Source organism: Canis aureus, chromosome 1 (genome assembly GCF_053574225.1).
Source record: "Canis aureus isolate CA01 chromosome 1, VMU_Caureus_v.1.0, whole genome shotgun sequence".
Classification (NCBI taxonomy): Eukaryota; Metazoa; Chordata; class Mammalia; order Carnivora; family Canidae; genus Canis; species Canis aureus.
This window is the reverse complement of record NC_135611.1, coordinates 31,661,937-31,676,146: the sequence shown is the minus strand read 5'-3', so window position 1 is coordinate 31,676,146 and position 14,210 is coordinate 31,661,937. Positions and strand designations below refer to the sequence as shown.

The following is a 14,210-nucleotide window of genomic DNA, read 5'->3' as shown; positions in this document are numbered from 1 at the left end:
GATCTGACCTTATTGCCTAAATTATACAGAAGGAATCATATGCATGTTACTAATCTCACAAAGAGAATAATCTCGATGGTGTTAAGAATCTGAGTCAGCTTCTAGTTTTACTAATTATTCCTGTGACCTTGGGCAAGTTCTGACCATTTATTCTATTTTTTCCTTCTGTTTCTCCGCCTGAAATGTGGATTTGATGCCATTCATGTTTCAGAACCTGAATTGTACCCTGACTTTTTATTAATGAATAAACTGATGAAAAATTTTAGCATTGATTTTATGTTTTTTAGAAATATGATCCTATGAGACTCCTAGATTTTCCTGATCATTTCAGGTAGTTATAAGGTAACCTCTAACTTGAGCTGAAAGCTATTTTTGTTGGTAATTTTGCTTCAGAGTACTTTGATTTGCCTAATTGAGAAATAAATAAAAAGAACTTTGTCTAGCTTATTTGATAGTAGCGAAAGGGAGATGAAACTTTAGTAGCTGTACCCTTGGTGTATCATTTTAAAAATTGGTCCTTGTATCTAGAAATTTTCTGTGACTTTAGTTCTTTGAAAAGTGATAGCACACTAATACAAGAAAATAAGTGGAGTTTTTTTCTGTTACGTTATTCTCTAGAGACTTGTCTGAACCTGTTATCTGTTGCATTCAGATTGGTAAATCTGGCTATTGCATGTAGTCAGTGGAATTTTTTGTTTTTTTTTTTAATTTAAATGAATTCTGGTTCTTCGTAAATTTGATCTATTGCCTGAATTTTAAATTAAAGCTCATGATTGAAGAATTTCTTTTTTTGGGCCTTTGTTTTTTTAGACCTGTTAAATCTGTATGGCAAAGAGACACTGGGTTTTTTTACCTGCATTTATCTGTATACAATTGCTTTAATTATAATTTTAAAGATTTCAAAGAATCAGATAGTTTATTCCCATCCCAACATAATATTATATGGTTTTCTGACCAAATTTATTATAAACATTTGGCTACACAATATTAAATTCAGATCTTTGCCTGCTTATAAATTTGGAATTCAGTTAATTTTGGGGTGAAACTGATTAATCTTTTTTTTACCTACTTCTCAGAAGCCCGAGATTCATAGTACATAAAGCCCTTTGAATATAGAAACTGTCATGTGACACTGTGGATCCATCAGTATCCACAAACACAATTTAAAATAGCTGTGTCTTTAGAAGTTCACTTTAGAAGTTTTAGACACTAAAAGTGAAATACCCAAACAGTTTCTTTTGACTGATCTGAGAATTTATCGTAGGTATTCCCTCTTTGGAGGTTTTCTGACTGCCAGGCAAAAGTAGTTTCTGTTTTCTCTGATCTCTCATAACATGTCCTACATGCTGCTTATTATGGCACATGTATCATACTGAATCCTGTTCTTTCTTTCCTCTTTCTACTACCTCAGTGAGCTCCTTAAAAATACAGGAAATGCATTCTACTCTTTTAGTATCCTAAGGATAGCACTTTGCCAGGCATGTGCTAAGTTGGTCAGCAAATATTGAATGAATTAATGCTAAATATGTGCCACTTTTAAAGAAGAATATTTTTAACACATTTCTATCTTCGAAATATAGCTGTTACTATATTTTGTGATATTGGGGGACATACTAAAATATTAGCTCTACAGGTATTCTGCATTGGCAATTTAAATAACTTCTCAAAAAGTAAACAATGAGTAGTGGTGGCTTGAGTTAATAGCCACATGGAGTAACAAGCTATGCTTTTTGTAGGCATACAGACATGGTTGGGGACATATGTAACTTTTCCAAAATTATTTGACCAGGTTTACAGTTTAAATAGCAGATAAAACAGAAAAACTGATGATCATAGGTAGAGTGTTTATGTGGGCTTGAATCAAAATACTTAATATTTAACATCAGCACTGAATTTGGCACCTAGAGGGAATACAAAGGAAAACTTGGTTTTTATTGTTTTAGCCAAAAAAAGCATACAAAAATTCATCTATGAAAACACCTTTCTGAAGGTATTACTCAAGGAAGAATGTTCATCTTCTTTTTTTTTTTTTTAAGATTTTATTTATTTATTCATAGAGATGCAGAGAGAGAGAGGCAGAGACAAAGGCAGAGGGAGAAGCAGGCTCCACGCAGAGAGCCTGACGTGGGACTCGATCCAGGGTCTCCAGGATCATGCCCTGGGCTGCAGGCAGTGCTAAGCCGCTGCGCCACTGGGGCTGCCCGAATGTTCATCTTCTAAGAATGATTATCTACTTAAAAATTTTGAGACTAAAGTGATCTGCTAGCCTACAATAACACTATATCTTAAAAGGACAAAACCAAATGTATTTTGATGCCATCTATACACCTTCAACTCAACCCACAGAGATTCCTCTTCAGACCATAGTTGCAATGTGACATACAGCTTTTGTGATTATTTGGTAAATATCTTTCTCTTAAATTAGCCTGGAGGTTACTACCTGCCTGGGATCCTATCAGTCTTGTTCATTATATCTCAGCACCTAGCAGGATGCAAACTGAGTGTAAAGTAGGCATTCGCATTTTTGAAAAGACTAAATGGCTGAGCCTCTTGTTTTATTTTCTTATTTTTTAAAGATTTTATTTATTTATTCATGAGAGACACAGAGAGGCAGAGACACAGGCAGAGGGAGAAACAGACTCCATGCAGGGAGCCTGATGTGGGGCTCGATCCCAGGACTCCAGGATCACACCCTGGGCCAAAGGCAGGTGCCAAACCGCTGAGCCACCCAGGGATTCCCTGAGCCTCTTGTTTTTAAACTGTTTTCTGTCTTGATAGCACATTACTCATGAGCAATTCAGTAATACCTGGTTGAGATGCTCAGCGCAGGAGAGGAATTGTTCCCTGTTCTGTCTCCTCCTGCATCGTCACTGCTTCACATAGTAAATTTGAGCATGTTTCATTATTGCTGATTTGGTACATAGCATGGATCCCCAAACTCCTAGCAGTCCTAACAGGAATATTTTTAAAGCCATAGACTCTTATGAACAGTTTACCAAAAATCTGTACTCAAAACTAGCGTGATGCTAAATCACTGTTGAGTTTTCTCTTCATCCAGAAACTTTTGACGTAGAAAAGCCAACACAAATAACACATGTAGATAACTGTTTTTACCAAGTACAATCACAGTATAAGCATCCTTGATTTTTTTTTTTTTTTTGCATCCTTGATTTTTATTTAGAGTGTTGAGCAACTTCGCACTTTGTCACATATAGGGCTGTCTCATTCTTAATCATACAGTGTATCCCAAAAGATAAATAAGCTTTAATTTAACCAGTGCCTTGATGGACTTTTGGGTAGTTTTTTGACTTTACCTTTAAAACAGTGCTGCCAAAAAAAAATACATATATTTTTATTTTATATAAAGAATCATAAATCTTTATTTTTGAAAATTCACTCTTCCAGGTGCCGTTAGTTGCAGAGGAAAAATAATGAAAATATGCCCTACTAATAGTCATCATCAACTTTACACTGAGGAATTGCTTCAAGCACGCCGACATCCCCATATACATGGGGATGCTGCTTTTTTTTTTTTTTTTTTTTTTTTAAGATTTCATTTATATAGTTATATGAGGGACAGACAGAGAACAGAAGGAGAGGGAGAAGCAGCTCCCTGCTGAGTAAGGAGCCTGATGCAGGGATGTAGGGCTCGATCCCAGGACCCTGGGATCATGACCTGAGCTCAAGGCAGACACTTAACCAACCGAACCACCCAGGTACCCCAGATACATACATTCTTAACACTAGTGTCATTTCTTTCCAGATAGTTGGGTATTGTAGCTGACAAATCAGGACAATTAAAGATATTGGCAAAAACACATCATTTAATGAAATTGGCCAAAATAGTTAAAACTCCCAAAATTTCTAGCAAAGACATTGACAGAGAAGGCTAAATAATATTTGAAGAAGAAAATTTCTACAAGAATGACCCAATAGGAGCTTTAAAAGATTAGGGCTTACATATCAGGGGATTCATAATACTCCTTGGGAATAACTACTGATACTTTTAATTCTTTTTTGTAAAAAAGGACAAATTTTGTATTATAGAAATAATAATTACAATTTACAATTGTACTGCAAAAATCAAAACTGAAGTAAAGGACAGCTGTCTTCCTCTGTTAGAGAACTCCATGTAAATAAATGGGAGCCTTGTCATCTTGCTCAATATTGTACATTTATTTAATGTATTTATGTATAGGCCCTCAGTAAATGCTCACTGATTGAATTCTTGCTTTTATTAATTTTGCCACCAAATTATGCCCCAAAATTGTAACATCTTTTATTCTTTGGTCTTCATACTCATTTTCACAATGTTCTGTGTAAGTTTTGAAAACAGCCCTAATTATTTTTCATTATGAAATTTTAGTTATCTCAAGTAGATTAACATTAGGTAGACTTCTTCCATTTTTAGTTATACTTGGATAGTGGGAACCTCGTATCTGCAGGTAATAATCTTTGAAGTATAGTAGCCAAGTCAAATAATAGTTCCTATAAAATGCTGACCAGTAATACAAAAAAACAAAAAAATCAACAGGTTACAATTTAATTAGGATTTGAGTGAATGTTTTTTTCTTTCAAACCGTGTTGCACACATTTTTATCTTCACTTTAAAAAAAAAGAATCCTTGGTTTCAATTTAAAACTAATAAACTTCTATGTAGACTGTATAAAGGTCTGCATTACTGAATAAGTTTCCATTTTAATTAAGAAAATTAAAATTAATTTTGCAAATATAATGTAATTTTTTGATGGATATGATACCGTTCAAAACAAAGTGTATATCTTAAATTCTTTAATTTCTCTTTTCATTTTCATTGCTTATCTGTATCTTTTTATTTTAAAGATTTTATTTATTTGAGAGGGAGCACGTGAGAGAGAGTGAGTATGAGGTGGGGGAAGGGCAGAGGGAGGAGAAGCTGGCTCCTCCCTGAACAAGGGAGCTGGATGCTGGGCTCCATCCCAGGGTCCTGGGATCATGATCTGAGCCACCCAGGTACCCCTGCTTATCCCTGTCTTCTAAGTATGAATGAAAAAGGTACCATTAGTACTTTTCCTTGCAGACTTAAAAGTTTATCCAAATCTGTTAATTTTTAATTTTAGGGACTTTTTCAGGTAAGAATAGTATTCACATTTCAAGTAAAACATGTAGTTGTTTTTGCTTTTGTAAAGCTACTAAATGAGTTTTAAACTATGAGACTTTAGGAAATGTATCTATTTCTCTAAGATTAATAATAGCTGCAGTCATTTTTGAAACAATGCTTAGCCTGTTGAGTATAATACTGAGAAAATAAACCTAGAATATAACTGATGCTCTTTCACAAAGAGGTTGTTCAGCAGGTACCCAATATTGAGCTGAATCTGGGAACTTCTCAGAATCTTTGGAGGCTAGAAGGGTGAAAACTACTGATGGTGTTTTTATTTTATAGTGTGATCCTGAAAATGAAGTTTGCACTCTTTTAATACTACCATTTCTCACTTTAAATGTAGATTGACAGTATGTCAGTGTGATCACACTGGGTTGTATTTTCCAGACACACTTTTATACATGGAGATACTCTTTGCATAAAAGCCCTTTCGGGATTTAGGTTAACAAATAATTTAGGCTCATGCTCTTCTTTTTCAGCCCTGATGCTCTGATGATGTCAGGGGCAGAGCAGAACCCTCAGGAGGGAGGCAGGGTTGACACAGTGTTCCAGCAGGAGGCTAGGTTGGAACACTGCATCAGGTAAGAGTAAAACTACACCCCTGCCTCCGAAAAGATACAGTCTCAAAGACTAACTTTTGTGTGTGGGCACGAAGCTCTTTGTTGGAGTTTATAGGGAGCCAAGTTGAAGGAGGTGCAGTTTATTTACAGACCTGATACTTCTCCTCGGACTCATGACTACTAGGATGTTACCTTTCTAGAACATAGGTAATTTGCGCTTTTTCTACTACTATTTATTGTTCTAAATATGAAACAGGAAAGAAGCAATGTGTAATTTTGCTAATTTATTCCAGAAATAATTTTTGGACTTTCTAGGACAGTAATTTTTCAAACTTTTAGTCTTAGGACCCCTTTACATTCCTAAAAATTGTCATAGACTGCAAAGAGCCTCTGTTTATGTGAATTAGATCTATCAATAGTTTACCTTATTTTTAAAAAGTTACCCTATTAGAAATTAAGACTGATAAATTTTATGCTTTATTTTAAAATAACAATAGTAAACCTTTACATACTAACAGATATTTTTAGGAAAATAATTACATTCTTCAGAATATTTTTTTTCTTAAAACATTATAAAAAGGGTGACAATGTTTAACATCTTTTCCAATCTCTTTAATATTTCGGTTAATAGAAGATGGCTGGATTCTCCTATTTGCTTCTGCATTTCCTGTTGGATGTTATTTTGTTTGAGGAAATTGACAAACTAAGTGCTGAGGACCAGATTCAGTCCCCTCTCTTTGTACAGCTCACAAGCAGAGTGGTGGTGGTGGTGGAGTTTTTAATCAGTGGGGGGGCGGGGAGCAATATTTCATGATACATGAAAATTATATGAAATTCAAATTTTAGTGTCCACAAATAAAATTTTATTGGAACACAAACAAACCTCATTCCTTCCCGAATTATTTATGGCTGCTTTTGCGCTGCAACAATTGAATAGTTGAAGCAGAGACCATATAGGCAGCCTGCAAAGCCTAAAATATCTATTATCCAGCTCTTTGTAGAAAAAGGTTGCCTGTACATGAAGAAAATGTGTCCTTAGTGGTAAAAGGGAGAAGTGTTTTCAGATAATTACAGATGCTCTTTGGTACTAACTCCAAAACTCAACAGATGGCAATTTCTTAAAGGTTGATTGTAGTGTGAAAGCTGAAACCATATTAATGAATTGTTTATACTGTTACATTAAAATCCACATATCCCTCTTGCACTTTGAATGAATCTTTTACCCCACAGCATGATTTTGTAACATAGTGCATTGATTATAGAATATCAGTTCCAGTTCGTGGAGTTATACAAATCTTTCAGTTGTTGGGGCATTTTATTATAAAATATCAAAAAAACATTTTTGCTAATATAAGCTATCTTATCAAAGAAGTATTGGACAGCTCTTGACAGTATGGACATGGATTTTTTTTCTAAAGTTCATATTTTTGCTAAAAGCTCAAACTTTGAACTTTGTCACTTGTAACAAGTATTGAAGACACACACACACACACACAAATATTGAAGACAGTCGGTTTCCTTGAAATGATAGGCTCATTAAATTAATTTTTGAAAAAAATGCCTAATACCCAAGTCTGAATAATTATAGTTTATCAGCTATTCTTTCAAGAAAAATGGTGTTCCAGGAAATTAGCTTACAACTAATCACACAAGTACTTTTCCTTGAGACAACCATAATCCTAGGTGCAAAGCAGAATGCTTTATATATATTTCCCTTTTTTGCCATGCAGAGTATTAACATGCGTTTTCAGGGTTGAGATTTAATTGAAATAATTTTTACTGTGATAATTATGGGCATTCTTCAGTGAAGTTGCCATGCATGTTTATTTTAACTAGAATGTATGGCGGTGAAGAATATAATGACTAACGTACTTTAGTGCCACTGCCTTGATTCTTGCTGATAAACAGCAGTTTTACCCACCATTGCTTTTGCATCATCTTATAGGTGCCAACACAGGAAAAAAGCATTATTATCATTACAAAAACAATTTTGACTTTTCAGACTCCCTCAAGAGTCTTGGGGATTCCCCCAGGAGTCCATGGACTACAGTTTGAGAACTGCTACTCAAGGAAAATAGCTCTTAGCATAACAATGAAGTGTAATTATTTGGGAGAATAACATTTTACTTCTCAGCCTCAAAGAGGCTGGACCCACTGCAACTTTGTACCAGTGAATCCAAGAGATTCAAACAATTTACCTGAAATTGTAACTGCCCTGAGGTGGGGGTAGGATGCAGTCTGATCTTAAATTTGTAAGTGGAAAACTAATAGAAAGAATGTCTGGAAAGCCAAACCAGGGCCCCAGGTTCCCCTATGGTGGCATTTAAAACTTAGCTGATACAATGTGACTTTAAGTAGGTTCTTTGAAAATTATTCATCCTATCTAGTTAATACTATTTTAATTCTGTTTTTCTTCATTATTAATACCTGCTTTGGGGCATCTCTTATAAGACATTTCTTCATTCTCCACCTCCATTTCACTTTCAATCGACTTAGTCAAATTTATAGCTATTATCTTCCTTTTCTTAACTCCTTTCCCTTGGTTATCATTGAAAAAAAATCCATAATTTTCATTCATACTGAAAACCACAGCTCTCCCCATGAGGGATTTACCGTTATGATTTATCATAAATAATTTTTTCATTAGTCTTTAAGAGCTTTGTCTTCATTGAATATTATTGGAAGCATTGGTTTTATACTACTTCAAGACATTTATTGAAAAAGGGATAAGATTAAGAAGAGCACCTATTCTTGGTCTTAGAAAACAGGAATTTATCAAGATATGATGCTGACTATAAATTAGAACTTGCAGTGTGATGAGAATATAAAGAAATTACATTAGGATCAGTAAATGGGAGAAGTGTTTTAAGATAGACAGAAAACAAATAGGGTAAAGAGAAATTTTGAGAACATAAAAAATATCAGTAAGTAATTTTTGTTTTAGGAAAATAACAGTAAAGGAGAATGAATTTAAAATGAAGGAGAACCTGAAAACAACTCAAATAAATACTTGAGTGTATGGTATGTATTAGGTCCTAGTATGTTAGGCACTAACATGTAAAGGATTTATTTATGAATAGATTGAAAGGTAAAAACCTACACTGCTAAATTATTATATGGCTGTTTAGGAATTTTAATTACAGTGCTAACTAACATTTAATGGCAAATGTCTTTCTTTCTGATGGAGAAACTCAGGTGCTATTTTATTCAACTTGCCCATGGTCAGTGAGATAGTGACAGATTTTAGAATCATATTTTTTTTTTTTTTTTTAGAATCATATTTTTGGTACAGGTTCTCAACAGATTAGATATTCCCCATTATTTTGGCAATTTATGTGATTTTCAGATTGGGATTGTATTCCAAACCACATACAATTTGGAAAGCTTGGATTGAGAATTTAGTTACCATTGAAATTCCTTCTGTTTTTACATTGTAATGTAATTTTACGTTGTAATGATATAAGTTGGTTCAGTGACTTTGCTCTTTGCCCACGCCTGGGACTCTTCCTTTTCTTCTGCTGTCTGCCTTGCCAATAGATGCAGCTTTTTGGTAACAGAGGAGATTTGTAGAGAAACTATGAATGAATTAGTTATAAATCAGTAGTTCCCAAATTATATTCCAAGGGAATATGGAGGGATTTTGTTTGATAAATGGTCTGTGTTTGGGAAAAAACTGATTTAAATAAGGTTTATTTGCTCTTAAACATTACAAGTCTTTGATATACAGATATGCATGGGGATGTCCAACAGGGATAGAGTATCCCCACATTTATTTGAACAAAAAGCCTAACTTTTTAAAGCATCTTAATGATTAAATATTCCATGAAATACACTTTGGAAACTGTTATAAGATTATTAGAAAATGATTCAAAGCTTGTGCCCTATTGCATTATTGTTATGTGTAACACTCTTTTCTGTTTATGCCTAACTAGATTTTATTTTCATGGAAAGCAATGGTTTTAAGTAGACAATAAGTAACAGGAACAGGTATTGCCTGATTGATTGTTAAAATGATTGGGGAACATAAGGAAAGTCAGACTATAAATCACTACTTGTAAAACTCTTCTGTTAGATTTTCTTTTATAAATAAATATTCCTAAACTAAACTCTGTTGTTTATAGATAATTTCTCTGTTTTTAAATTGCAGATGTTGGAGATCAGCCAGGTGAGGTAGGTTATTCAGGCTCTCCTGCAGAAGCACCTCCAAGCAAGTCACCATCAATGCCGTCACTAAACCAGACTTGGCCTGAGTTGAATCAGAGCAGTGAGGTTAGCAGAGCTTCCCTTTTCTTTTACTAACTTAAACTGTTTGAAGGTAAGAAGTTCCAGGCAGAGTAATTTCAGCACATATATAGCTCTTTCAATATGCATGCACAGTTGAGAGAACATATCCAATAAGACTGTGATAAATGTTTATAATTATGTGACTAAGGTTTTCAAAGTACTTTTTCACAGTGAATACTATCATTTGGTTTCCAGCACTCATTCCTGCTAAAACCTTGTGAGTTAGATGAGGCAGACACATGAAATCAACCAAAGGGTGGTATCTTGGCCTTAATACCTCTTAGCCAGTGAGGGACTAGAGCTAGGCTTTAACCACAGGTCCTTTGAGATTCACTCAGCTGCTCCACCCACCATATCACACTCCTTCCCCTTTCTGTAAGCAGGATATGTGATTATATATTTGCAATCTTAACATTGGAAGTGGTGTGTGAAAAGTCACTAATCCAGCTTTCCACAAGAAGAAAGCATTTTCTACAACTCAGGCTATTTATAATTTATTCTATGTAATACAAAATGGAATGATTTCACTGTTAAATGCAGTGGTTAAAGAAAACTGGTGTAAGATCAAGCACAGCTTGCAAAACAATGAAATTCGAGATGAATACACTGCTCCCCTATCACTTTGGAACTCCATTATAGAAAACAATAGAAGTAGGGCCGCTCTGATTAGAGAGATTGTCTGAGGCCCCCAGTCTCTTAAACCTTAGTGCTCTGTAGAACTCCTATTGAAAACTGTTCCAGGCTGCTTAGAGCAGTTTTGTGAACAAGTCACTTTTTTTATTATAATTTTTAATATCACCTTTATAGTGCTACAAATTTCAAAGTTTGCTGACTTTTAGGAAAAAAATTCCAAGCTTTCTATGCTTTCCGTATATTTTAAAGGCTGAAAACCACTGGGTTAAAGCAACACTAGTTAATTTTGGACAGTTGAAAAGCAGAGAAGTAACTGGCCAGTTTAAAGTACTTCTTGCTTTTGGACATGATCACAGATACCTGTGTTGGAGACATTATAGCACATTTATCATAAAACAACTGTTTAGGTATTTTTTTTTTAGAGGGAAGAATTAAGCCTTAAAAGAATTTACTAATAGAGAGGCTTTATAAAGAGTAGGATCAGTTTTCTTGAAATCGTTAATTTTTGCTGCATTTATTCATTTGTCATTTTTTAAAAGCACTATCAGATTAAGAGTATTTATATTCCTTTGATATCAGTTCATAAATAAAAGCAACTCTAAGAAGCAACTGAATTCTAAATCCCATCTTCATTCTAAATAAAAATTGCAGTGTGATCATTCAAGCCTCATCATGGCGTCCCTTCCAAATTCTGATTCTAGTAGTTGCATTTTCCCTTAAATATTCCTAGCAAGTTTCATTTGTAGTGTTGCTAAAAAGTTCATGAATGTCATAAATTTTTTTTACTGTATGTGGAAAATCAGAATGTTAATAAAACATTGATTTTGATACATTTCAATAATAATATTTTCTAAAAATACCTGAGGATATAGAATTTAAATTATATTTTAACTTTCTACCACAAAACACTAATACTCTTTCAGCAAACACTTATTCAGCACCTGCAAATATGGATGGAATTTAACACTAATAATCATCCCTAACATTTATCGAGCACTCTTGATGTGCCAGCTCTGTTCACAAAGCTCTTTACATGTACTAACACCTTGCATCTTCACAATAGTCCTATGATACAGGTATTATTAATCTTGTGTTATAGATAGTAAAACTGATACACAGGTTAAATAACTTGCCTAAGGCTGTATAGCATAACTGGGATTCCAGCAGCCTGGATCCAGAGCCTGCGGTCTTAGCCATTATACTAAAGTTACAAAGATCAGGATGCTCTCTGCTTTCCAGGTAGCTTACGTACAGTCTTACTAAAACTTCATGCCGCCAAATAGAATAGGTAATACCTATTTTATGGTGAAAATCTTCTACATCTAAATTTTTCTCCACAATTAAGTAATTGGGATTTTAAAAATTCCTTTGTTTACCCCTACAACAGTAATTATTGAGAAAACTAATTATACTAACATCACTGAAGTGATGCCCCTTGATAAAAGTGAATTATTGTGGATTTTCTTTATTCAACAATCACTTTGCATCAGTATTAGTTTGTTGAAAGATTATATTATCTATTTTTATAGATAATTTTCATCAACATGTTTGCTAATAATTTCTACATGTCTTCTCAAATAGAGTATCACTGTTTTAAATAGTAAATCGAACTTTGAAGCATAAAAATGTATACTTTTCCATACTGAATTATAGAAAGGATTTTGGTTAAATGAGTAGGTGTGTCTGTGTGTAAGCATTTGTATGTATATACTGTATATGTGTAGATGTTTTTCCTTCTTCAGAGGATAACCGATAATTCTTAATCAAATTTAAATGATTTTAATGCAGTTTTGATATAAAATCTTACACTATTTTATTACTAAGATCTTCAAAATAAATGGAATTTACTAAAATTAATGTTATCACTCCACCTATTCTAAGAGGTCTAATACTTGTGTACCTCTTTTAGAGGAGTAGTATTTCATATCAAAATCAGTCTTCTGTATATAACACCTACTCAGATGCTTGATTTGCTCTCATTGTGGCCGCAGTCTGATTTTTCTAGCATGGGGTAGGGGACGTTGCCTGAGGCAGTTGTCTTGTGGTCTGGCATGGCCCTGTGTGTAGTGCGGATTGCAGGGGTTGACTTGCTACAGATGGACAGAAGCTCAAACATATATTAATTCCAAAAATCTTTTCATTTTATCTCAATTACGCCTTATTAAATATCTATACATATGTATAAATTATGTGCACGTCCATAAATAGAATCATCTTTCAGGGGTCGCACTGGCAAGTCACACTGACTTGCTTTGTTTTGACCAGAATTTTGGTACACAGGGTACATTAGCATCACCAAACCAATACATTAATGTTAGAATTTTGAAAGAAGGATTTGAAGTAATTTTTTCTCTAGACAAACCCCTTTACATTTTTACTTTGTTACCATTTGTACCACTTAGATTCTGTTCCTATTTTATGTTTTGAGTTTTAATTCTGTGAGACTTTTAGTCTCTTACATTGAGATTGCAATAAATTGTTATTATACGTTTGAATTTGAAGCTGCTCACCTTACATTATAAGATTATCCACCATAGATAAGTATAAAATGTTTATGGAAAAACAGAAATTATGGAATTTTGTCAGGCCTTTGAAACACAACTTGCAGTGCAACCTCTGAATTACTTTGCTAAATCTTCTCCAATGATCTTTTACTCCATCTTTCTCATCATGCTGACTTGTCTCTCCTCTGTCTGTTCAGCAGTGGGAGACATTTAGTGAACGCTCTTCAAGCTCACAAACTCTGACCCAATTTGATTCTAACATTGCACCAGCTGATCCTGTAAGTCAATCACTTAGCTTGCTTGTTTGAAATTAATTTTATTAACCCAAATTTCCATTCATTATGGTTTTTAGCTGATATGCATGATTGAGTGGAGTGCTTAGGGGGGAAATGGTGGCAGGCTTTTCAATTTTTGTGTGCTTAATGGTGGAAAGAACATTTTTTTTTTAATCATTTGTATTTTCTAGTTATTTTGATGGGAGATAACTGTATGTTTTTAAATCTAGTACATGTGTCTAAGGAAGCATTTTGTGAAAATTGAGCTGACCTTGTTTTCATTTGCTAATTAAGTGTATGTTAAACATATACTGTGTATTTCATAGTAAACATACTGTGTATTTCAGTGCAATGACATTTAGTAAATACTATTATTTGTATGCTTATACATCATGTAATATGTACTTTATATGTAAATATGCAATGTCATCTTTTATTTTAACAGTCCAGATGGTATGGCTTTGACTTAATTAGTATGTTGAGTTCTGTTAAGAGAATCAATTTCAGCAAAAAAAAAAGTTGTTGGTCACAGATTGCCATTGTGCAAGGGACCCTCTGTCTTGTCTTCCTGTGGCTCACTGTGTTGCTTTGAAAATGCTACAAAGTTCACATCCTGATTTAAAAAGTAAATTCTGTCCCCACAGAATTAATTTCATATATGCCCTGCCTCTCCCTCAAATCATTAGAAAACTTCAAAACCTTAGCTATTAATCATTCTCTTCACTGTTCACTCCTGCTTGTCCTTTTATTTTTTCTTTTAAAGAGAAGGATATAGTAATAAGCATCTTTCAGAAAGAAAAAAGGAAGTAAG

General features: G+C 34.0%; 1 protein-coding gene across 8 annotated transcripts in view; it reads left to right on the top strand.

Annotated features, from left to right (window-relative positions):
• REPS1 (RALBP1 associated Eps domain containing 1) overlaps positions 1-14,210 on the top strand; it is an 82,323-nt gene that overhangs the window by 48,685 nt on the left and 19,428 nt on the right. For 5 of the 8 annotated variants that reach the window (XM_077894696.1, XM_077894679.1, XM_077894671.1 and 2 more), the window contains 2 exons: positions 9,851-9,972; positions 13,322-13,402. In XM_077894696.1, the coding sequence (XP_077750822.1) occupies positions 9,851-9,972; positions 13,322-13,402 (203 nt within the window). The remainder of the gene's footprint in view (positions 1-9,850; positions 9,973-13,321; positions 13,403-14,210) is intronic. The other 3 variants (XM_077894713.1, XM_077894702.1, XM_077894683.1) reach the window with 2 other exon arrangements.